Genomic DNA, 27,064 nt, shown 5'->3' with positions numbered 1-27,064 from the left:
TGTTAGCTAATTTTAGCTTCACTGACAAGTTTTTATCCTTAAGGAACCTTTCCAGTTGTGTCTCAATCAGTGAAACTAATTGTCCTGACCTCATTGGTCTCCCATCTAGGTTAGGAGACATATATCCAGGTATACAGCGACACATATGAAGGGATTGAGAAATAGAACAAAATGATTCGATACCAGGAATTGAAAAGAATGGCCAAAACCACTGCTTGGTCACGTGTTTTTTATTTGATAATTTACAATAGCAATTATTCAAAGGGGGTTTTCAATTAGAAGTGAAGCAGGCCCATGAGATGATTGTCCCCACAAGTTATAATTTAGGGTTGTTTAGTGCACCTGAAAGTTTCTTAAATGACTGGAATCTAAGACAACTGAAAATGGTGTTTGACAAACATCTTATTCCGAGCTCCACCTGTGGGCGTAAAATACAGGGCTTGTTCTTACAAAAACCCCAGCTTTATGTCCACAAATCAATCACCTATACTAAAAGTAGGAGATAAGTGTCTGGGGATGCTCAGTGTCATGACCTCTAACACAATGACATTCCAGGAAAAGTCTGAGATTCAAACTAGGGGACCACTGGTCACATTCAGCCTTATGAGTGATAAAGTGATCCTCATTGTGACCCAAAGCACATTGATCTTGTATAGGCTACCACATATGTATAAATATATATTGACCATTCTTGTCCAGCCCTGGCACTCATACAAATGAGAATAGATAAATGAATGCCTGGTGGGTTGGCGCCTCATAATGCCTTCCACCGTTAATACTGCTAAGAGTTTTGGAGGGGTTTGTTTTCAGGCGCTATAATAACATCTTACAAATTATTAATACTGCTAAAGTTGCTGATATAATAAGTTGGATATGCTGTGGCACGCTGCATTTCTGTATCTTGTAAAGGTTGAAGCAAAAATGTGATATATGACCATGTGTATTCAGCAGGTGGGCACTCATCTGTGATGTACTGGCTGGTGGTCAGTCTTGGTGGAAATGTAACCTTTTTGTAGATACCATGTGTAGCTTTATGTTAAATTAAAAAACAAAACAAAAACTTCCAAAATCAGAGCAACCTATAAGGTATTTAGCCATCCTTTTCGGTCAGTCAAAGACAGCTATAGCTATAAGGGATACAATAAGACAAGAATTGACAGAATAAGACGAACCGATACGCTTGCGAGCAGGGCTCTCTCCACCTAATGTATCGGTTTGTCTGAGTCTGTCAATTCTTGTCTTGTCATACCCTTTGAATACATGTATTGTATTAAGCGCTAAGTAAACTGTTGGTGCTATACAAATAAAAGATAATAAAAATAATAGTTCTTTAAGAAATTGGCAATGAGTTGGCCTAATACTGGAACTCAGTGAATAGACCCCTAAATGAAAATACAGAAAACAAGCATTTACAGTTTAAACTATGTTTCAAGCTGACATCCCAATGCCAAGAAAAAAAAAATGTTGTACAGTAAATCCACTATTTTGGCAGAGTACAGAAAAGATTACTTTTTGGGCATGTCCTAAAATTCTCTTTCTATAAATGTATTGCAACCAGCTGCAATGAAAGAAAAATTGTGAGCAATGGTTACAACGAAACTACTCGGCTTCCAGCACTTCAACTTCGGTGTAACCCTTAACGTTCATGAACTTGTTACACGTTAGATCAACAAGTAGATGTCTGGTGCCTGATTTGTATGGAGTTATAGTTATGGGGATCGTGATGGTCTCTTTTGGCTTTGCACAGTTGGCCCTAAAACCAGAAGACAAAAAATATATATATATTTATCAGAATCATTACCACTTGCAGTTTATTTTCATGATTATTACAGAGAATATTTTAAAATGTTGTATGCATTGCAGACAAGAACACCGACACTGCCCCCTATGGGCGGTAAAAGCATTCACACTAACATAATTGTGTTTTCTGTGTTATGTTTATCTAGTAAGGGTGATTTAGGGGTAACTGTAGAGCAGGGCTATTTAGGATCCAGTACTGGATTAGGCCAGGGCTCTCCCTCTGCCCTCACTGTACTGATTGCCAGGATGTGATGTCACTTCCCGTCGCACAGTATCAGGAGAACTGTGTGAAGAAGCTTCCAGAATGAGGTGACTGCCAGAATGCGTCGTGCAATAATAATAGTGATGAAAGACATTCATTCCCAAAGCCTTAAGCTGCTCCTTCCTGGTTAAACTGGGATTTGCTGAAGGTAAATGCCCGGTGTATGTCTTAAGAAATTGCTGTGAGAAAGCATTTCTGAGGTAATTATATAAAAATAAAGATAAGGAGTCTCTGGTTACTGCTGCCTATGAACAGCACACACACACACATATATACATATATACAGTACATATATATATTATATTATACTAGAGATACATAAGTAAGGTATTTGTAAGTGTTAATGTTGCCATATCAGCCATTTTGTTTCCAGGATTCATGTAATGTTTACATATTGCTGAACACCCAGGTCTATAAAGTGCTTCCCTCTTGTATGTAGGATATAAAATCAAAGAAGGAACGTATTCATTAAATCATCTTTCATAATGCATGGACGCACGTTATAGGTGGTGGTCCGTAACATGCAAATATTACATATGTTGTTTAAGCCTTTCCCACAAATACAATCAGAGTTGCATCTTCCGTCAAGAGTTTTTTTCATATTTAAGGATTAAGCATTATGTTTCCCTTAATTTACTGGGTGAGAGTAAAGATCCAATCAGTAGGGAAATAAACAAGATATTTAATACCTTACCTAAACAGAAGATAACCTCCAGATGCTATGATCTAGTTAGGTTCAATGAAGCTGAGACCAAACCTAAACCATGGTTTAGCTGGGAGAAAGAAATAGGGAGAGTAGTTCCAATAGAAAATTGGTTTGGATCTATCACTGAAGTTAACAAATCGGTTCATTGTTTAAATATAATAGAACTTCACTATAAAATTGTAATTCAATGGCACCTGGTTCCTAAGGTTATGAATAGGATTAATCCAAATAATTTCAGTCTCTGCTGGAGATGTAATCTGCAGGAAGGAAGGTCGAGGCATATATGGTGGGAATGCTCATACCTAAAACCGTTATGGAATAGGGTGTTTGATGAACTGTCTTTTTTTTTTGATGTTGAGGTAGGTCCAGCAATAGATGTGGCACTTCTTCATTTTAATCTTCAAAGATTTTATATATGAAAAAGATACTATAGTGATACATATCTTGATGGCCACTAAAATAGTAATTTCAAGGTACTGGTTTCAGCAAGATGTACCATCATGGTCACAAGTATCTAACCAAATATGGTTTCAATACAAAATGGAAAAAGGAATATCATATCAGCTAGGTAATAAAGTTAATTTTGATAATAAATGGTCTAAATGGAATAAACAACTTAAAATATCCTAATAATGTAAAAATTGTGTACAATACTTAAGGGACACAGATTCTATTTAGTGTTCAAGTAGATTACACTGGGCCCATTTAATACTTTGGATAATAAGGCTACTCTAACCGCCTGTCAGCTATGGTAACTTATACCTATAACAACTAATGACTATATCATCATATCTTCCACCATTGGTAATATTTAAGCACTAAGAAGAAAGTTGTGAAAATAACTGAATGCAACTGAGTATAAACATAAAACCCTTAGTTAGTGTGGTGAAATCCCATGGGTATAGGTAACCCAGGTTTTGCCCTGCTCCTTCCTCCCTCAAGTGTCATTTCTGGATATATAAGTATCGACGTACTATAATTGGCCAGAATGTTTTATCTATTTACATGTTTTAACATTTCTTTACAAATATGACATATGTTGTGAAAAAATAGCTAATGTAGGAACCCTGTGTGTGTGTGTATATATATATATATATATATATATATATACATGTATGTGTATAAGTAGAGGACAGTATACATGTGTGAGGTAGAGTGTATATGTGCGGGTATTAGGATTGCCATATTGGTCATTTCAAATCAGTAACGGATTCCCGTCTGTGAGTTCATACATCCTGCATCCTGTAGGGGGCAGACCTTTGCATACTCTAGCCAGCAACATGTGAAATAAATGTGTTCCCTCAAAACAGAGAAAAGGCCAGTATCCTAGTATGGAAAGTATATTCCATGAAACCTATTTTAATTGGACTGTAGCAATTTAAAGAATTAATCTCGCTTTTTGGGATCTAATTAGAAAAGGCACATTTTTTGTTCTCATGAATTGCATCAACACAACAAACTTAGCTTTATTCCGAAAGCTCTATAAAATCTTACCTGGCTGTAATAGGATCTTTGATTAACCCGCTGCCTTCTGCGGTCACTACTATGTCGGTCAGCTCTGCATTAAGCGGATTTTTGAAGACCACCTCTGCAGTAACAGGCTTGTTTATGTAGGCCTTCCCTTTAACCTGCAGAAATGACAAGAATGTTAGAACCTGTACTAAAGTCTTGATGCACATTAGTGCAAAGATTTAACAAAGGAGTGGCATTTACTAAGAATAAAAGTTAAAGTAGTAAAAGTAGTTAAAGTTAAAACTGTAAATGCAAATTTATTGCAGACCTTAAGCCGCAAATGGGTTCATAGGTGGAAACCAATGGAAGAAATATAAAAGGAAACGATGGGTTAACATGCAATATTCAAAACCGTTTCTAGTGATTTGGTCATCAAGGCAAGATTTAGATCCCAGGCAGGACTAGTACCACATCCCTTTTAAGAAACCTTTTTTTCTCTAGGGTAAACATAGGGCTGAAGCATGACTTATGCTGGAATGTATATACCAGAGCAGAGCATACAAAGAACTGGGTTTGTTCACATTAGAAAACATCTCACAATCTGTCAAATTGAACAAAACAAGACCCATCTTATGTGCTTCTTAGTCATAGGCCTAATATCATGCTTATGAGTAAGCACATTCTCCACTTTGTGAGAACTTGCATGAAATAAAATTGCATGATTTCACTTGATCCCCTGTGTGATGATATTGACGAAATGTTCTACTGTGCCTTCGATGTAAAGTCTGCCCTGCTTTCTGGAGCTCTTCTTCAGTCTTAAGGAATTTTCACGTGCCTTAGCCTACTGCAAATACCCATGTAAAAGGTTGTGCCATAGACAAGTGGCTAGTATACCAATGAGAAAGCCGATCCTAATAGCTTCTGTGTGGTCTAGCAGAAGAGCACGTACTACATGCTATATCATTCTGTTGTACACTTGCAGAACCTAGAGGTTTATTTCCTCTATAATATGCACTGAGAGCGTATAGAGACTCATTCTTTCTGCAAATGCCTAACCTTACACTCATCTATGTTGACATCACCACATATTCTTTGAGATCTTTCTTGGTAAGTAATTTAAATTAGTGCACAGAGAAGATCCTGTCTTATTTTCTAGCTGCACAGATGGAACACTTTTCTTATAAAGTAGGTTTTGAGATTGTTCTTAAATGTTGAGAAGGGTGAAAGCTGGAGGTTGGTTAGTGGAAGTGAGTTCCAGAGGTGTGAGGCAGCATGAGTGAAGTCTTGTAAGCGCAAGAATGAAGAGAAGATAAGCAAGGAGAAAAACCTTAGCCCACAGCAACAACCTAGAGATCGAGTAGAAGAGTATTTTGCTATGAAGGCAGAAATGTATGGGGGCAGTATTATGAAGGGCTTTGAAAGTCACTAGAAGTACTTTGAATTTCTTTTTGAGGTACAAGGGAGCCAATGGAGGGCTTCACAGAGTGGAAAAGCAAGTAAAAAAAAACCCATGATGTAAAATACAGATTTAAACACTACCTTTATTTCAAATGTTGGATTATCCAGTACTATGCTGGTTTGGACAATCACAGTCTCATTTGTTTGTTCACAGGAACATACAGCAGTCACTTCTATCATGTTGTCTGCTGTCAGACGATCTTCATACTGGGTGTACGTTATCCTAATTGGAATCCCCTTCACTAGAAAGAGGATAAAGGGTGCATTAGAGCAATAGAAAGGTCATTGATACTGAAGCTATATCTGACAAGATGAAAAAGTCCTACAGAATTCTGAAGCTGGGTATCCATGTAAGTGCGACATTAGTTTTGCGCTTTGTAGAAAAGTAAATTGTTGGGGGTGGGAAGACTGCAAAACCTATTAAAATGGAGAAAGGTATCCTTGGCATTTTTAGTTGAATAAGAAATGCATACCTCCTAACATTTAATTTAGGTGGTGTGTATAGAGGTGTGATCAGGGGGGCTTTATCACAACTTTTTAAGCAAGCTGTTTTTGTTAAAAAAATAAAAATAAAATAAAAATAAAATACAAGCAAAAAAACCCAACAAAACATTTCAATTACCTTCACTGCATTTAAGATGGTCTTTTCTGCATTCATTTAAGATCTCATACATCTCCTTCTTAGTGTATAGGATTGAGTAAGCTCTGATTTTAGTAGTGATATCCTTTGAGTCATTTGCTGGGTTTGTAATCAATAGAATAAGATTCACATCTTTACCAACAGCCCGTGTGCCAACCAGTTTAAATGCCCCTGATATATTTGTCTCGCTGTTGAGGGGAATGCAGACTTGGGAAACAGGCGACATTTCAGACATAATTACGACAATATCAAAACCAGCTTGAAGAGATGATTTTAAAGGGTAATCTGTCGGAGAAAAACAAAGAAGTTAAGTCACACCGACTCGCTAACAGCGGGTGTAATAAACTGAAACAATCAGGTTTGAATCATTTAACTATGATAATACTTAAATTATAGTTTCACATTAACTGATAACCATACTACTCAAATAAGACAATAAGAATGTAGAAAAGTAGTCACATGACATCAGAAATATACCCCCCTCAATGAGTGCTGACAAATATTAAACATTTCATTGGTTGCTATGGTGACTGTAGCACCATGTGCATCAGTACTGTGCCTTATATTTAAGCACAAGCTATTATTATTTTTTTTGTTGATTATTAATTATATTTGTGTGGACTGCGTATCGTTTATGGGTTCAGGTCAGCCTACTGCTTGTCACTGCATGTTCTTCTAGCACCAACTCTTTAAGGAAGTTAGGATGAGCAGATGTCCTGCTTAGTTCGTCTTCTGATTGAGACTTCTATGCCTAGTTGATATCTATTCCCAGTAACGCACTAAAGTCTAAATGTAAATTTGTTTTTAGAAAATAATCTTGTGTTGCTTTAAATCCCAAAAGATGCAAGTTATCGTAAGACTATTCATTTGTGTGGGTAGGTAGGGCTTAATGCTTTATCCAAATATCCAGATTCTGACCTGACGGGAAAGACAGAGCTGTGACAACTCTGGTCAAATGATACAACTTTAAGTTTTAAGTATTCTTTAAAAAATGTGGTTGTCTTAATGTGGGTCCTCTCATCTCCACAGTTTCAGCACACGTTTTCTTAGTTCCACCTTTGTTCTGATGGGTAGGTATCTTTAGGTGTTGCCAAGAGCGATGGTCCATTGTGCTTTTAATTCAGGTTATTCTTGTAGTCTTTTTAACTTTTTAACATGCATAGGTTTTTTGTGCATAATATACCCTCCCTATCTTTAAAATGTGCAAGTACATACTCTCACGCAAATAAAACACTTTAAGAAATACAACTGTTACAAAATGTATTGTAGCATGGGATTGCCTTAAAATGTAAGAATTTCACAACTTTGTTTCTGATCTATACTGTTTAAATTTGTCCCAACTACAATGTTATTTTTCAACAGAAAATAGTAAATGTGCACATTTTATAATTATATTGGAAAACAAAATAATTTCTGTAAATGAAAGGCGTCTGTTTATATTATTCTTATATAAACAAAACAGTATCTGTCATCGATAAAGAATCTCCTTGGTGATGAAATACTGAGTTTGACAGGTATGTTCGACTGAGATAGAAACATACCTGCCCATAGAAGAAATACAAATAATTACTTATGAACTTTAACAGTAAAAAGTCATCAACACATATAGCTCCGATTGTGCACTGACTGTACTTGGTGTTTTACCAGCAGAACAGTTAAAATTGCTGTTTGACAATTCGCCTGCTAAATTGAACTCTTTTACAGTGGAATGCAGCTTCATTCTTAGTATGGTTTACAGATATTGTTTCACATAATATTTGCAGGGGACACCTAATTGACCATGTTTTTATATCCCGAAATATGTTATATTCCAGACATGTTCAAACCTATTCTTAGCGCATCTCATGAATTGTCTCATAAATAACATTAATGTGAAACATTGTAATGACTATTTCTCAAATTAAGGGCACAATATTTGTTTTCAAATAAAGAGCATAATTCAAAATAAAGGTTGATAATTCCATCAGATAAGCAATATTAAATGCAATGTGAGTATGGTAACATGGATGTAAATCCTTGGGAAAGAGGCTACTGGCACAGGGAGACAAACATAGAGACAATAGCAAAAAATCTAGGACAGTTAGCTGGTAAACAAAAATGGTCACAAAAATAGATGCTTCAGTCTGCAAGTGATCGCTGCCCCGTGCAACTTACCCTTTTCCACATCAGCTTCTCGGAGACAGGGTTAAGATTCCTCTGTGGGAGCTTCTCTTCTGCTGTCTCCTGTGATCAGTGACACGTTACTAATCAGGATCCAGAGCTAGGCATCTTTCATCAACACAAAACACACCCTGTTTTACCGGAAACTCTAGTACACATTTAATTTAAAAATAATTTGATGATCCCTGAATTTGAATCCCTCCCATGCCGAAAGCTTTTCAACAATGTAAACGCAAACTTAAAACAACACCGCAACATAACCCTTGTTCACAACAGTGTAAGGTCTCTTTAAATTTCACAGAAGATCATCCACAAGTGGTCTGAGAACGATTAATATTTTTCCATAGCTGCTAGGGAAGCCATTTCCAATGAGTATTTAGATGGTTTTAAATGTTCAGTAGGTTAAATGCTATTTTAAAGGGATGTTACATGAGTGTTTGTTAGAAATTCTCCTAAATACAGCAGAGTCAACATTGTGGTCATAAAGGAATGGACATAGTCAGCAACAATACTGTCACATTTAAACGACGCTCAATTGGTACTAAAGGGCCCAAAAAGTGCCAAGAAAATGTCCCCCACACCATTACACCACCACCAGCAGCAGCAGCCTGGACCATTGATACAAGTCAAGATGGATCCATGCTTTAATGTTGTTTATGCCAAAGTCTGACCCTGCAGCTGGAATCAAGACTTATCAAATGAGGCAACGTTCTTCCAGTCTTCCATTTTCCAATTTTGGTGAGCCTGTGCGATTTGTAGCCCCAGTTTCCCGTTCTTATCTGACAGGAGTGGCACCCGGTGTGGTCTTCTGCTGTTTTAGCCCATCTGCTTCAAGGTTCGATGTCTTGTTAGAAATGGTATTCTGCATACCTTGGTCATCTCGACCCAGTCTGTCCATTTTCCTCTCACCTCTGACATTAACAAGGCATTTTCATCCACACAACTGCCGCTCACTGGATATTTTCTCTTTTTTGGACTATGCACTGTAAACCTTAGAGATGGTTGTGCGTGAAAATCCCAGTAGATCAGCAGTTTCTGAAATACTCAGACCAGCCCGCCTGGCACCAACAACCACCATGCCACGTTCAAAGTCACTTAATTCCTCTTTCTTCCCCATTCTGATGCTTGGTTGGAATTTCAGTAAGTTGTCTTGACCACGTCTACATGCCAAAATGCATTGAGTTGCTGCCATGTGATTGTGTTAACAAGCAATTGAACAGGTGTACCTAATAAAGTGGCCAGCGAGTGTAAGTATTTAATAATACAATAAAGCATTAAATAATAATTCAATCAGAGTAGGTTGGACATATTTTACCTCACCATATGAGCCTGAGTTAAAGAATGCTACAATCGCTCGTTCGCCAGAAATCTATCTGGCACCAGTAATGACTCAAGAGGGTATTGTTCACGATTTTTTACATAGCCATTGTTAAAACCAATATGTTACCTAAGACATGAAACTGACCTTTTAGCAAAGGGAGGGATAGATTCCTATTAGTATGATGATTTATATGTAAAGTTCCAAATGATTACAATGTACAGTATAATATCAGAATTCTGCAATCTAGGTGTTATTCACAATGCATGTGATAGCAGAGAGGTCCCTTTAAATTTACATGTTGTCCCATTTGCAAACGTGTGGAGCGATTCCGCAGAATCCCCCCATATGTGTTTGCCCCTTCCCCAACTCCCAGCTAAATGTCAAGCAGAAGATCTGTTTGGCCGAACACATCCCCCATCACGTGTTATACTCGCATTCAGTGAGCTCCAGTTCTGATTTGGCGAATGCTGCAGGGTGTTCTGAATCCCATGCACATGTATGAAAAGTGCTAGTATTGATATCAATTTGAGCACTTCCCTGCCATTCATTTGCTGCTTCATGCAACCAATCATTGGCAAGAATATTATGACCTCTAAGAAGGAGAGGGGCTTCTCGTTTTAACAAGCTTTAAGTACGGTTACCAGAAAACTCTGGAAGGGTTTGGGTGCATTGGCGATACACTTGAATTTAACTTGTGTCAGATCCAAGCGTCTACCAGTTTTGAAGTTTCTTAAGTTTCAGTTTTCACTGACTTCAATGACTTTAATGAAGATGTCAACCCAGAAAAATAAACTTGAGCTGCTTGGATTGGGTGTGCATTGACCTGTCCAGTACAGTACATGGCCAGTACAGAGATGTCATGTATATGACAAAATGATGCTCGAGGCAGTAACAAGATATAAACAAGCAGACTACATTATTATTATTATTAATATTATGATTTATATATCACCAACAATTTACAGAATACATATATTCAAAACTAAAATTGACAGACATTAGGTAAAGAGGGCCCTGCTCGGAAGCTTATACTCTAGAGGATGAGCCAAATGCCTCTTACTAGCTGCCAGATTTCATTCTATTTTGACATACTCTGTGTAAGAAGAATAAACTTCTCCTATTTCTTAGATAACTCCCATGAGATAATCTAAAGAAACTAAAGATAATATAGAATTGTTTCGAGCCCTGTCACTACACTGATCTCATATACAGTATATTTACATCCTGCGTGTCCAAAGGGCAAGTCTCATTTCTGAATGAATATGACCCTGATGTATTAATAAGAAAGTCCTGTTCTCTGACTACCTAGAAGTGCCCATGCGTGGTGCTTTCTCTGCACTCACATCACCTCTGATAGATTACTAACACTCAGTGAATCACATATACACTTTGTTTTTCTTTCTGGTATGAATTGTACCTTTGTCTTCTTGGGAACACCTATTTGAAACAGCTCCAAGCAACATGGAAAGATAAAAACAAAGCAGAATGAGTCACAATGTAACATCAGCGCCTATTTTTTTAATCAATTCATTATTTTATATTTCTCTATTTATTCAATAATAATATATCCGAACCTGTGAACAAGAGCATTGCTTTTATATCTGTGATATTTGCAGTAGCAAAATTGGTTGATACCTTTTTATTTTGCCTAAAATTACTTGTTTTATACTATGTTTTAATATAACAGTATTAATGCTAATTAATAGTGTGTGCTTTTTTTTTTTATTAGTTAAGGGTGAGGGCCAAAGAAATATTCCACTCAGGTACCACTAACCCTAGACTCACTCAAGCCACATTAGGCTTGTTTACATATCATAACTCTGCTGCCACTGTGCGGCACCCAGAGCCGGCCGAAGACTTAACGCCGCCTGGGGCGAAGTTTAAAATGCCGCCCCCCCCGACGCCGGGGGGGGGCGGCATTATCTACCCCCCCCACCGGTACTTGCCTTTAAACAGTCCTGCGGCGAGTCTCCCTGTGCTGCCACGGTGCCGGCTTGTAATGCTGAGCGCCGGAAATTCACGTCACTTCCGGCGCTCTGCATTACAAGCCGGCACAGAGACCGAACAGGGAAACTCGCCGCAGAGGAGAGAGGGGCGCCGAGCGGGTAAGCGAAAACCACTCGGTGCCCCTCTCTCTCTCCTCCGCTTCAAAAAAAACAAAAAAAAAAACGCTTGGGGCGGCAAAGTGCCGCCCCTTCTGAAGTGCCGCCTGGGGCAATTGCCCCAGTCGGCTCCATTGTAGGGCCGGCCCTGGCGGCACCATAACTATTGTCCTAAGCACTCAACATCCACACCTTTCACCTTCAACTCTTTTCATTCACAACTACTCTCAGCCAAGCCAACCTCTGCCAAACATACACACATCATGTCAGCCACACGTTTAACCTAATAACCTTCTCCAATATTCCATCCTTCCATGGAAGGGCATACCCATATCTACTGATCCTTTACTCCTACCAGAATTACCTTCTGTATTGAGTGTTCCCTTGTGCCAAGCTTGGCTTACACTGCTGATACTCAGTACAGCAGCATGGTGACACATGTTAAAGATGCGCCATGTAACTTTACCCAAGCCCCCTCTAGCTTAATAAAAACCCTACCCACTCCATATGCCTACCCTTGTTCCATGTACTCTCAAGAACATTTTGAGAATGTTTGCCAGCCAAGGGCATGAGGCTGCAGCAGTTCATGTGAGCATATGTTGGTGTACACCATACCTCCTGCTGGGACTGGACGCGACATATGCCGAGCTTTTGAGAACTGTAGACACTTGAGTTTTGACTGCTTAGACTGCCCTTGTTGACAATGAGATGTCTGTTGCCAGCCGATGCGCACACATCTGCACACTTAAAGTCTTTTTTTCCCCAGTGGGCCAGTTAGGACAAAGAGTAGATGAGTGGATTTTTCCCGTCATGTGTATACCAACTATGTTAATTTCCTATTTTATGGATTGGTATGATTATTCACAGATTGTTTTGTCAAAAGTAAAAAAAAACACCCTGAAATCTGATATAAAGGGAGTATTAAAGCTGTGAGTGATAGTCTAAACTCTATGAACTAAAAAGGCCAACTCTAAAATAATTGGCAGAAAAGAGGCATTAAAATGGTTTAGGTAGGTATGGATGACAGGTTGTAACCACTGTTCATGAATTAAAAGGTGCCTTTTTTTAAGGCCAACTCGAATGCAAGATGTGTCCAACTATATTATCTAATTTGAATGGCACTGAGATTGATTCTGAAAGATGCAGTAGAGAGTCCCATGCCTGAATATGTATCGAATGGCATGGGATTTCATTCAACTTGTTGGAGAATTTGTTCTGGCCCCATCCCAGCAGACTAAGGTGGAGGAAATATTGGCTATTGACATGTAAGCTTGTGCTAAGCAAAGTTTTTGATTCCCTTTATCCATTGCATTTTTTCTGAGCCCTGTACATACTCCGTCCTCCACATTTCAGGATAGACATCTTGCCTACAGTACTATGGTTCAGAAAACTTTGAGGATGTTAGGAATCTTCTTGTAGATGAGCCAATAGATAGGCTTTCACATCTGAGCTTGTGTATATATATATATATATATATATATATATATATATATATATATTGTGACAAACCCTGTAGCACAAGGGCCATAAACATCACAGTTAGGGGTCTTAAGCACAGTCCTCTAGGGCAATCAGAGTCAGGAAGAACAGTTTGAAGCAAAACAGTGCTTTATTTTTAATCGCTCAAACCCCAAAACCAAATCATAAAAACAAAACCTAGCTCCCAATTGGAGCCCTCTCTAACTAAACTATGCTGGTCCTGACTGACCAGCCTAATCACCCACTACCTCAACCTCCCAGCCAGACCCAGCTACACCAGGCTCTGGAAAACCTCCCCCAGACAGCACACAAAATGTCCAGGCAGGTATTGCCTCACTTGGCTCTGGGATGGTCCTCTTGTGCAGGGCCTCTCCTTGCCCTGGGAGCTCAGGGAAAACTTCCTCTTCCCCAACAGTCTCTCTGAGTATCAGGCTCCAGGGGTTTTTAATGCCCAGCACCTGTGCCTGATGCCGGCCTCATAGAAATCCTGTACTGGATCCTGCAGACTTCTAGCCTCCTGGATAAGCCGGCATGGATTTTCCACAGAATGGGGGAATGGCGCATTGGCCCACCCTGCTCTCCAATTGCTCCACCCCATATGTATAATCTGCATAGCAGCTGTACTCAGATGCCATGCTAATCATCTCCCTGGGGTTCACAATCTCACAATATATATATATATATATATATATATATATACTCCTGAGCTTGTGTATATATGACATTGGATCCAATTTTCAATACATATTCTTAGAGAATTGTTAGTGCCACAAAACATACGTATACTCAATAGATGGATATGTACAGTATATATATATATATATATATATATATATATATATATGCCTTCTCAGATTTCAAGATATTTGCATTAAGAGATCTGCACTTATATTGCTCTTCTGTTGAGAAGATGGCATATCCCATCAAAAAGATGGATCAAAAGTACGTACATATGAGGTCCTGAAAGCTTGTGTCACTTCACATATCTTTCTACATTAGCCCATTATAAGGTATATACCTTGACTAAAGATTCCATTTTCTTTGTAGCTATATTTTCTTACTCTCAGGAATAAATTGTATCAAATTCGTGCAAAGGATATGTTCTTGTAAAATTGCGAATGAATCATAGCAACACACGATCAACTACACTTGACTATCATTAATTTCATGGCTGTATTATATATATATAAATGGATAATTGAAGGAAAACAATTCCCTCGTCCTTCCCAACTGAAATCATTGTCCATAAAACTTTGCACGACACATCAAACCTATAATAATATTCATACAGTACACCGTGATCTGCATATGGACTGCTTATAGTGTTTTTACTGGATAGCTATTTGAAGTAGAGCCTTTTAAAAAGTATTACAATTTACAACACAATGTATGTGATGTGCATAGAATGTGTAGAAACTCTTCCATTGAGCTGATGTACTGTCATTTGCATCTTCTTTCGAGACATCCATTTTTTAAACATCCCTTTGTATAATCTTCCTTTATTACATTCCCCACATGTTCAAAATGGTAACCAAGTTAATTCCAAGGGCATGGCAATTCCCATTCTTGCACTTACACTATTTGAAAAACCAGATACACGCTCTTTAGACAGGTTTTACAATAGAAATCTTTCATATGATCATCACTAACACCAACTAATCTTGTTTTATGATATTTAAAAAGCATATATTGTTTTTTATTATCACGATTATTTACTAGGAATTACCTAGCACTTTAAAATTGGCATCAGCCAAACAATGTAAGTGTGACCACACGTTTATACTCGCTCTGTGTGGGCTTATCCAGATGGCGGCTGCATACTGCAGCACCTAATCTGCCACCGGAGCGTATAGACCACTGTCAGTCCGTGGCCCACTGGGCATTTGCCTGCTATGCGGGATGGCATGTTCTGACCTGTTTAGTGGTCAGCTTTCTAAGCTTTCAGTGTGACGCCTGTACACTTATTATTTTTATATTGAATGATGCTGGGTATGGAACATCCAGGTTGGCATGGGGCAGGGTGGATAACTAAAAAAAAATTGTTTTCATACCTGGGATGGAGATCCCAGCTCTGATGTAATTATGATGGAATGAAGGGTTAAAAAATATATGGCAAGGGACATTCATGGTTTTATGTGTCGTTGAAAGAGCATGGCTCGCCAATGCTCATTTGGAGTTTGTTTTCCTAAAGATGGGTCATTGATATAGACGTGACCTCCAACTGAGAGTTGCCATTGTGATCTTTGGCATATGTAAATTAAACTGTACATCATGTAAATTATATGCTTTCATATTATACATATGTGATAATATTAAGTTTGAATGACAAGTTGTTAATTAGTGTTCATGAATGACTTGGTTATGAATAAGACAGTTCATCAGAGCTGCACATTGGATGTTTATATTACATACTATGTTGTTTTGTCCTTGGTTTTTGATGACTGTATTCCATCTTGTTTCTGTGAGACTAATAAAATCCAGTGTGAATTTTACCATAATTCACATTGATTAAGTAGTAAGTATTGCAACTGTTATCTATCTTGGGTAGCCCTCTATAAGATACAACTAACTTTGGGTTGAGCCAAGTTCCATTTTCACTAAAATGTGGCATCAAAATACTATCCACAGTGGTACCAATGCTTTTCAAATAGATATTCTTAATTCTGACCAATGTATTTGAAAACAATATTTTAATTAAGGTATCAAGTTTTCTGTATGAAATTCCACTTATCTCATTACATATTGATGTTGTTTTTATTCCTTGGATAGCCCTCTGTATGAAACAAATGATTTGGGGTTGGGACAAACTGAATTTTCCATAAAAAGATACCACCTTAAGGCTTATGCGTTTCCAACGAAAGGTGCAGAATAATCATGGTAAATTCTATTGAAATTCACATTGATTGTTATTAGTGTGATGTATTGTTTTTTTTCACTGTATTTAGAGAAAAATAAACTTTTTCATAGGAATGAAACACAGGAAATGGTAGAGAGAGGCTATAACTGTAGCTGCAGTGGCATAAACGTTCCGTCATTTTCATGTCCTACACAGCATGATTGTGACATCAAAGTCACACAGGAAGATGAGGGAAACACTTGCTGCCATATCTGTGCAGATGAGAGTTGGAAAAAGCCCCTACACATACATCACAAGGGCCAATTAGATACTTTAAAAGTATTACCGTATTTTTAAGTGTTTTGTCTTTACGTTTTGCTTCAAACCGGCTAATCCCTTAATCTAGCACTGTGCACAGTGAGAGTGTGAGCTGATATGGAGACGGTGTCTGCAAGATAAGAAGGAGTGGGGAAGGGAGGGGGAGTAGTGTGTGTGTGTGTGTATGTAAACTGTATTGTTAGAATCAGAGTATATGTCAGAGTCAGTGTTTGTGCATAGTATTAGAGTTCGTGTGAATATTTTATGTATGTATATTTATGTATGTGTGTGTGTTTGTATAGCGCCCCTGTGAGTTATTACTATTATTTATTGTTTTATATAGCGCCATCATATTCTGTAGCGCTGTACAATGGGTAGACAGGACATAACAAGTAGTATATACCATAACAATTGGACTTACAGAAGAACAGATGAGGAGAACCCTGCTTAAAGGAGTTTACAGACTAGAGGGAGTTTAGGCTCAACAGGGACCTGAATACTCTGTCTGTCTGTCTCTCTCTATGTCTCCCTCTCTCAATACACACTCACTGGCCACTATTCAATTGCTTGTTAACACAAATAGCTAATCAGCCAATCACATGATACCAACTCAATGCATTAAGGCATGTAGACGTGGTCAAGACAACTTGCTGAAGTTCAAACCGAGCATCTGATTGGGGAAGAAAGGGAATTTAAGTGAGTTTGAACGTGGCATGGTTGTTGGTGCCAGACAGGCTGGTCTGAGTATTTCAGAAACTGCTGATCTACTGGGATTTTCACACGCAACCATCTGTAGGGTTTACAGAGAATGGTCCGAAAAAGAGAAAATATCCAGTGTGCGGCAGTTGGGTGGAGACTGGGCAGACTTGTTCGAGATGACAGAAACGCAACAATAACCACTCCTTACAACCAAGGATTGCACAACACGTCAATCCTTGAAGCAGATGGGCTACAGCAGCAGAAGACCACACCATGTGCCGCTCTTGTCTGCTAAGAACAGGAAACTGAGGCTATAATTCGTACAGCCTCACCAAAATTGGACAATGGGAGACTGGAAGAACGTTGCCTGGTCTGATGAGTCTTGATTCCAGCTGCAACATTCAGATGGCAGGGTCAGACTTTGGCGTAAACAACATGAAAGCATGGATCCATCCTGCCTTGTAGCAACGGTTCAGGCTGGTGGTGGTGATGTAATGGTGTGTGGACATTTTCATGGCACACTTTGGGCCCCTTAGTACCAATTGAGCATCGTTTTAACACGACAGTCTACCTGAGTATTGTTGCTGACCATGTCCATCCCTTTATGACCACAGTGTACCCATGTGCACATGTCACAAAGCTCACATCATTCCCATCTGGTTTCTTGAACATGACAATGAGTTCACTATATTCCAATGGCCTCCACAATTACCAGATCTCAATCCAATAGAGTACCTTTGGGATGTGGTGGGAGATTCGCATCATGGATGTGCAGCCAACAAATCTGCGGCAACTGCATGATGCCATCATGTCCATATCAAATAAAATGAAGGCAATTCTGAAGGCAAAAGGAGGTCCAACCGGGTACTAGCAAGGTGTACCTAATAAGGTGGCCAGTGAGTGTATATGTCAGTGTGTATGTCAGCATATCATGTTAGAGTGTGCGTATTCATGCATGGTTTTAGCAATCATGTGCATGAATGTATGGAGTTTTTTTATGAATATGGCAATATATAATAAAATGAATGGTGGTTGGTTAAGTCTGGCAAGGTAGCTTCATGGAGTGATCCACAGAAGTGTAATAAACAAACCTACTACCTAATTTCTGGTGTGGAGTCTCTTTTCTATGCTGGCATTAAACTGCCTATATTCTACAGACAGTTTCTCAGTCTCTGATACTTTTACCCAACAGGGGGTCTCTGATTGCTACAATATTTAAATTCTGGCTATAAGAATAACTCATTTTAAAGTCTATTTTCATAATCCAAAAAATAATATTGAAGATACATGAAAGAAAAACTCAGTTATTGCTAGTACTTTGTTTGAATTATTTTAAGAAACTCTTGTTTAGAGATTCTGTTTCCTGTTCCAGTAGCTGCATTGCATTGAGGACATCCCTGTTTACAAGGAATCCTTCTAATTTTTAAGAAACATAAGTGGAGAAGACTTAACAAAATGGCACAAGTAATTTGCCGACACATCGCAAACGCATAAAAAGAAATAATAGTCTAAGAGTGATCAACAGAGAATGAGAGGTTACAGTGAGCAGTGCTTCACCAAAATACATGGTGGCTTGGTTGGTTGAAGAATCCTGGATAACCTTGTTTACTGCATTATAGTAGGTATGATTATCAGAGGACGAGTAAGGCAAATATATATGTAAAATGATTTATAGGACCTCGGGTGTGTAAATCCAAACAAATATAAAGAGGGATAATAGTGGCAGCTTTGGGGATGCAAGAGATGGATTGCACCCAACTCTTATTTCTTTATCATGGTTCCCATCACAGTATACCATCTTGATTGTTGAGTTTGTACAAATCTGACTTTATTTAACATTAAACAAATCTCACACTATAATGCCCAAAAATAAAAATGTATGTATAAAAAAACACAATTAAAAATTATCTGCAGCTATGTTGTTATATTTACCAGGTCAACCATGCCAAAATATGACAACACCTGCTGTACATTCCTGCTATATTAAGCATAGTAACAGCTGATGTTCATGAATGAATAGCTTTTATTTTAATAAGAGGTACGTAAGTCATATCCTTTCCATTTTGTGGGACCAGTCAAGCAGGTTTAACATGTCCTTCACATGGACAGCAAGTTATTTTATAGAGTGGATGCATTTGTTGTCCTTCGATATTACTCAGTAATGTAGCCTAGTGGCTTAAAAGCACTGTTCTTCCTAGATGTTTTTTTCAACTGCCCTATACTTAAATTATTATGTACTACTATTATATATATGTTACGTAAATGTATTTCTATTTTTAAAAAATTTACTGTTTTTCTGTAGTTTCTTGTTCAGTGTGTTAAAAATTTAGTAACATGTAAAAATAATTCCCCACTGCTGTCACCATCAGGGGAATCTTCCAGTTCCAACAAAATGTCAAAAAAGTAAAAAAAAAACAAAATATAAAAAAGTTTATCTTTATGAGCAGGTCCTAAAATTAGTGCTATATCTTCACAAAAATGAAAAGAGTTAAAATACTGGAATGTTAAATGCCCATGGGGTGTCTAGTTTAAAAAAAATTATGATTTGATGGGGTAGATGAAATTGGCCGGGTTCAAAGATCCCAAAAATACCACATGGGCACAGACTGGCCAGATGTCCAAATTACAAAAAAAATGTACACCTCACAAAGGTGGCCTTTTACCTCCCAAATAACCCGACAAACCCATGCATGGGTGATATAACTGTACTCAAGAGATGTTGCTGAACATATATCGTTGTGTTGTTTGACAAAGACATAGTCCAGGAGCAGTAAATTTATACCCAAAGTACAATGTGTGTAAAAAAAACCAAACCACTATTTTTGACAAAGGCTGCTGGTAAAATTAGTCCATGGAAAAGGTTACACTACCAGAATTTGAAATACCCTGTGTAGTTTTTAAACATATATGCTTTGATAAGGGTAAGTTGACATGACCTGCTTTAAAGATGTCCCTAATAGGACATAGAGGCAGAATGACCATATTTGAAAAAATGATTTTGAAATAGCAATGTGCTCCTTGTAGTTATAGCCCTATAACGTGCAAAAAGCCAAAAAAAAACCCCAAACCCCCCCCCAAAAAAACATTGGGTATTACTAAACTCAGTACAAATAGTAGAATCTATTTAGCATGTTTCATTAGCTTTTGTAGATGAGCAAATACTTTTTTCAAGTTAGTCAGAAAAAGTCCCTTTTTTCTCAAAATATGATCAAAATAATGAAGAAAAACAATATATCATTTGTGTGGGTACAGTAAACGAGAAAGAAGAAAATTACAGCTAACCTTGAGCACTGCAGAAATGTTAAAACAGCTTTTGTCCCGAAGGGTACAAAAAATAAAATCAGCCATTGTTACGAAGGGGTTAAATGAGATCCGGAAGATCAATTAAAGTATCCACCCTGAAGAGGAAAACATATGAAGATATTTTTAGTGCCATGATCAATACCATTAAGGATAAACATGAACCAAAAATTGGATATTTTTATCTAAGAATGGTTGTCTCAGATTCTTTTAGACTCCTTTTTGTTATTTTGTGAGTTTTTTCCATTCATTAACCCCTTCGTGACAAAGGCTGATTTTACTTTTTGTACCCTTCGTGACAATGGCCGTTTTAACATTTTTGCGCTGCTCGTGTTTAGTTGTAATTTTCTTCTTTCCCGTTTACTGAACCCACACACATTAGATATTGTTTTTTTCAGGACAAGAAGGGCTTTCTTTAGATGACATTGTTTTGATTGTATCATATTATTTACTATTAAAAAAAGTATAAAATATGGTGAAAAATTTAGAAAAAAATGACTGTTTCTAACTTTTAGTTGAAAAATCTTTTACTCATCTATAAAAGGTAATGAAAAAACCTGCTAAATAGATTCTACTATTTGTCCTGAGTTTAGAAATACCAATGTTTTTATGTTTTTTTGCTTTTTTCTACACATTATGGGGCAAAAAGTACAGGTAGCGTTTTGCTATTTCAAAGCCATTTTTTCCAAATGTGCCATTTCGGGTATCTTTGAAGCCGGCCAATGCAATTTACCCCATCAAGTCATATATTTGTGAAAACTAGACAGCCCAGGGTATTCCAAGTGCTAGTATTTTAACCCTTTCCAAGCACTAATTCTACCATCAGCCTTTGTCTAACTTTATGGTAGTCATTTTTTTTGCATTTGTTTTTTCACACACTTTACTTTAGGTATGAATAAACAGGTTCTGGTATATGTCACTATCATAAAACACCCCAATATGTGTTTAGCAACATCTCCTGAGTACAGCGATACCTCACATGAATGATTTTGCCTGGGTGTTTGGGGGCAAAAGGGCCACATTTGGGGCATGCGCATTTTCAATGTTGAACTTTGGCATTTGGGGATCCACTGCACATGCCCTATTTGGCACATCTTTGAGCCGGGCCATTTCAGTATGCCCAATAAAGCCATATATTTTTGAAAACTAGACACCCCACAGGGTATTTCAAATGCTAGTATTTTAACTCTTTCCATGCACCATATCTACCACCAGTCTTTGTCAAACTTTGTGGTAGTAATTTTTTTGCATTTGTTTTGTCACACACATTTTACTTCAGGTTTGAATTAAAAAGTTCTCGTATATGTCACTATCACAAAACACCCCAATATGTGTTCAGCAACATCTCCTGAGCGCGGTGATACCCCACATGAACGATATTGCCTGGCTGTTTGGGGGCAAAAGGGCCACATTTGGGGCATGCGCATTTTCAATGTTGAACTTTGGCATTTGGGGATCCACTGCCCATGCCCTATTTGGTACATCTTTGAGCCGGGCCATTTCAGTATGCCCAATAAAGCCATATATTTTTGAAAACTAGACACCCCAGGGTATTTCAAATGCTAGTATTTTAACTCTTTCCATGCACCATATCTACCACCAGTCTTTGTCAAACTTTGTGATAGTGATAGACATGGCCCCTGATTCGGATCATGGCGTTGCTGAATGCCTCGAGGTCGAGGCATTACAGCAACGCCATTTGGGTAAAAAAATCGATCACGGATCAATTTTTTTTTACCCGTTTTAACAAATGACGGTCCTGGCACGTCATTTGTCGTTAACGACATCTTTTTCCGTGACGTGCCCGGACCGGCAATTGTCATCAAGGGGTTAATAATTTTGATATTGTGAGTTTACAGTTACAATTCTGAATATTGTAGTTGTCTTTTCGGGTGCTCCTCTAGATCTGTGCAAAGACAGCTTAATATACAATGTGTCAGAGAGAGATTCCTCATCGAGAGCAGAAGGCTGAAGAGGGCCCTGCACGCCTATACTCTTTAGAACGTGGTCAATCAGTCTTGGGGCCTTATCAGGATGATGTTTGTCCTTTCATCTCCATTACCTTGGGAAGGTAGGAGACACAAGCAGTCGCTGTGTACTTAATTTTTACTTTCATACTTTAATCCCCAACAGTCTGATTCCATGACAAATTATGCCTGGTGCTGATGAGTAATAAATATTACATATTTAAACTGAGTTCAATATCTCATGAAAACTTTCAAGCATACAGTACAATCCTACAGCAAAATACAAACTGTATACATTCTCACCTCTGGGGCAAGGTCCCAGTTATTCCTGTAGCCTTTGTATACCCGATGATGTTTTCTGCGACAAGTCTGAAGTCTGTTATCTTCAAATGTCTCCCAGTGTCAAATAGTATATTTGCAGGCTTCAGGTTCCTAAAACATATAGATCAATACAGCATTGCTGGTATTAAGGGAATACGTTAAGATATTTAGAAAATGACTAAAAATGTAAACAGGTCACTGAACGGAGAGAATAGATGTAAACAGTGACAAGAGAGAGAACAATGAGAGAACATAGATCACATAGATAGAATGAGGTTTACCCTTAAACACAGGGCTTTGCAGGTGAGTTTGGAGAAGACTTTGAGCACACAGAATAAAATGGTTTTATCGATCTCACACTCTCTCATACTGGTCACTGGAAGTTCAACATGGCACCTCATGGTCTTGCCCACCGTGCTGCAGCTCAGTTTCAGGGTCTTGGCAATCTTCTTATAGCCCAGGCCATCTTTATGTAGAGCAAAAATTATTTTTTTCAGATCCTCAGAGAGTTCTTTGCCATGAGGTGCCATGTTGAACTTCCAGTGACCAGTATGAGAGAGTGTGAGCGTGATAACACCAAATTTAACACACCTGCTCCTCATTCACCCCTGAGACCTTATAACACTAACGAGTCACGTGACACTGGGGAGGGGAAATGGCTAATTGGGCCCAATTTGGACATTTCTGCTTAGGGGTGTACTCACTTTTGTTGACAAGGTTTATACATTAATGACTGTGTGTTGAGCTATTTTGAGGGGAAAGGAAATGTACACTGTTATACAGGCTGTACACTCATTATTTAACATTGTCACAGAGTATCATTTCTTCAGTGTTGTCACATGAAAAGTGAGGGGTGTACTCACTTTTGTGAGATACTGTATATATACACATATATAGTGTATATGTATGGTTTTATAATTGCCCTCCCATACGTTGGTCCCTGTCCCCCCATGTGCCCTCCTAAATATGAAAGCTGGAGACGCCACTGCCTGGATGTGTCTGCCTGCCTAGGCCTAGTGCCTTACTGATGCTGTCTGATACATTCTTCATAAGTGTCCCTGGTTAAAGGGGTCATATGTCTGCATTGTGTATAAATCTGTATGTGAATGAAGTGCTGGAGCAGCCAGAAATGTTAAATTGATCCCTAAATTTTTTCTTATGACCCTGAGTAACTCTTTTTACTGATATGTCAGAGTAGGACCACACACACTTTGATGATGCCAACAGACCCCAGAGATTTTACTTTCTGTAGATCCAACCATGCATCATGTGTTTTTCTACCTTTTGAAAGTCCAGCCCTGTAGCGTGGTGTGCCTCCTATGAGAATTTTACTTGAATCTGACCGCAAGTCAGGAAATCGTTAGCGTCAGTGAGAAAAGTCAATACAAATGTATTCTTAAGAAACATCAAAATTGTGATTGTCCTAATTATTTATCATGATTTTACCAAACATATTGCATTGTTTTAGGTAATTTCTCAGGCCCTCTTCAACATTCATAATATAAAAAGTGGCGCTTGTTGTTTGGGTAATGAATATATTCAGACAATCATTGAGCTCCAAATATATTCTTTTTTAAGATTTTTGCTTGTACCTACAACTGACTCCAGTCTCTGAATGTTATTGATCACCTGAGAACTCTCTGGATGTACCTGAGAATAGAGTCAGTTTACCTGTTCTCTGAAACAATCCTCTTTATATGTAAGTGATGAGAATGGCTTTCACTGCTGTCCAATTGTCTCTCATTTGTAACTAGGAGCTTCCCTGCTAAACCGATTTACCTGGCTAAAATCTACTTCTTCACAAGTGTCATATGGAGAGGAAATGTGAACATCCACATTAGCAGACCTGGAATGTTCCCAGGCATGGTGCTAATGCTACTTAAACTTTTTACCCCTTTGTTTATTAGTGTTAAGCCGTGTGCTTGAAACTCTAATATGTTTCCATTTTCTTAGCCACATAGCCATGGCCTTCAAATCAACCTCCCATGTACATCAGTACAGGTTTTTCATTAATTCCCAGGTGGATGTTGGAAATAGCAGCTGGCTGAACCATCTGTAATCACAATTCTCAAAAACTGGCCTGCTGAGTGTTCTTACACCATATAGTTGGAGACCAATGCCGAATTGCTTCATTTCAGAGTACTGAGAGTGCATGTTATATGAATTAAAATTCAGAATTCAAAGCAGACCTTATATACCCACCCCTTCTCTTGCAGTGAATTTGATAGTGTCTGATCATAAAAACAAAGCCAGACCACTAATGTTTTTATTGTTATACATTTTTATTTGATGTATTTGTAAATGGTATGTTTGCATGTGCTGATGGCATAACTCATACTTTTGTTTTCTTTGGGAACTGAATCAGTCATGATTTGCTTTTATAATTCTTTCTTTTTTTTTATTGACTTGAATTTACTAAGTTGAGGCTACATTGACTGTCTGGTATGCCTTCACATCAGAAAATTTATCTGATGAGAAATCCACCATGAGACTTCTCTCGCCAGTTCGGTACGGGAAGATTTGAAACTCAGTTACTGATCTCTGGTTGGGTTTCAGAGGTGGTGCACTGGAAAAAAAGAAAACGAAAACTAAATTTGGCATTGACCATCAATGACATTCATTATTTATCATATGTATTTTTTTTTTGCTTCTCACACATTAAACATTGAGGCATCACTTCACCCTTCTATTTTGTGTACAATTAATCCATATTAAAAGCTTCTAAATTCATCCTAGCTAGGGCTCCTAGAACATAGGATTATATCTTCAGTTAATATATAGCACTCTCTTTTAACTCCCTAATGGCCCTATACTGTAGATGTACAGGTACAGCCATACAAAAAGTAGCAAGATGCCCCTTAGGACTTGCATGTTGTTACTTTATTCTAGTGGGAGAGATACATCCCTTCTGCTTCACATGAGATCAGGCTGTCTAATGACAGCCTGGATCCCCCCTGTCACAAAAGGCAGCATCTCTAGCTTCCTGCAGATCTTGTGTAGATACACTATTACAATAGACATTTCTGTCCACATGTGTGGGCATTCTCTTCAATGCAGACATCCAGTGGAAGGTCACTGGAAGACAGAATAGACCCCACAGGGATCTCTGATGGCTTCCCCATGTGGCAGTTAACACACATTGCGACACATCAATGCAGTGCTATTAATCAGCACAGAAGAGATCAGAGGGAAGAGAAGGAGAAACAAAATTTCTCTCCTTTCCAAAAAAACCAAAAACAAAACATATTTATAAATGAAAAAATGAAAGTCAAATCTTTATAACGATCCAGTGATGGCACCGTGTCAGGTATTGCTGTAATCAGGGGATGTTGCTGAACATAAATTAGTTTGTTCTGCTGTGGCACCTGCTGTGTAGAAGAAATTCTAAGTAAAATTGCAAAAATTACTCTATTTTTAGTATAGGGTTTGTGTTTTTTTTTTGTCTACAAATTTCCCTTAAAAAACGAGTATGCTTTGTGGATTTCTATGATTTTAGAAGCCCCTGCTTCTGAATAAAACAATATATAGCTTATACAGGTGTACCTAATATGGAAAACATCATGGTTTAAAAAACACAGGGTAAGAATCACAAGAAATTCTGGTCATTAGGGTCAGCCCTCAGTCTAGTGGTTCATGGGGACACAAGGACGTTTCAGAAATAAATTTACTGTTATGTCAAGCGACTGTGAACAAACTTCTCATATAAAAAAAAGCATCATACATTTCTGACAGTGTTCAGTAGCTACTTTGATCAGGATCCAAATATGTTGATTGGCTGATTGAGAATGAGGGGAAAAAGATACTTACTTAATTGTAAGTGGCTGTTTCAGCAGCCCACTACCTTCTACTATTAGCCGGCTGTTTGCAACGTCCTCGGAAATTGGGTTGGAAAATATAATATCAACAGTAAATGGCTTGTTTAAAGCGGGTTGCCCAGTGATCTGGAGGAAGAAAACATTATAAATGATGTGTGCATTTCAAAAGATTGAGTATTTCTGGTTGCTAAACAGTGAAGAGACGTCCCTGCTAGGTTAATGTGGGTTCTCTATATGATGAATATTTTATGGTCACAAAAGCAAAAATTACTTCTAAGTACAACTCAACAGCAATAGTTTGGTTTTACATATTTTTCATTGTAACGTTCTCATTCTCAGTAAATCATTTAGCAAGTGATATTTGCCAGATAATCACGCATTACTCCTAAATAGTGAATTCTAGTTCAGTAGATGGAGATTTATTGTAA

At 38.1% G+C, this 27,064-nt stretch overlaps 1 protein-coding gene across 1 annotated transcript in view; it reads right to left on the bottom strand.

Moving 5' to 3' along the window:
- Positions 1–1,599: 1,599 nt before the first annotated feature.
- The window catches only part of LOC149278831 (protein-glutamine gamma-glutamyltransferase E-like), a 51,801-nt gene continuing 26,336 nt past the window's right edge, over positions 1,600–27,064 (bottom strand). Inside the window, exons 12-13 of the mRNA XM_089501711.1 lie at positions 4,263–4,396; positions 1,600–1,753 (exon numbers count right to left, since the gene is read on the bottom strand). Coding sequence (XP_089357837.1) covers positions 1,600–1,753; positions 4,263–4,396 — 288 coding nt within the window. The remainder of the gene's footprint in view (positions 1,754–4,262; positions 4,397–27,064) is intronic.

Source organism: Sceloporus occidentalis, unplaced genomic scaffold (genome assembly GCF_023333645.1).
Source record: "Sceloporus occidentalis isolate IW3139 unplaced genomic scaffold, rSceOcc1.0.p SCAF_179, whole genome shotgun sequence".
In the NCBI taxonomy this organism is placed as follows: Eukaryota; Metazoa; Chordata; class Lepidosauria; order Squamata; family Phrynosomatidae; genus Sceloporus; species Sceloporus occidentalis.
The sequence above is the reverse complement of the archived record's forward strand: the minus strand, read 5'-3'. Positions and strand labels throughout refer to the sequence as shown.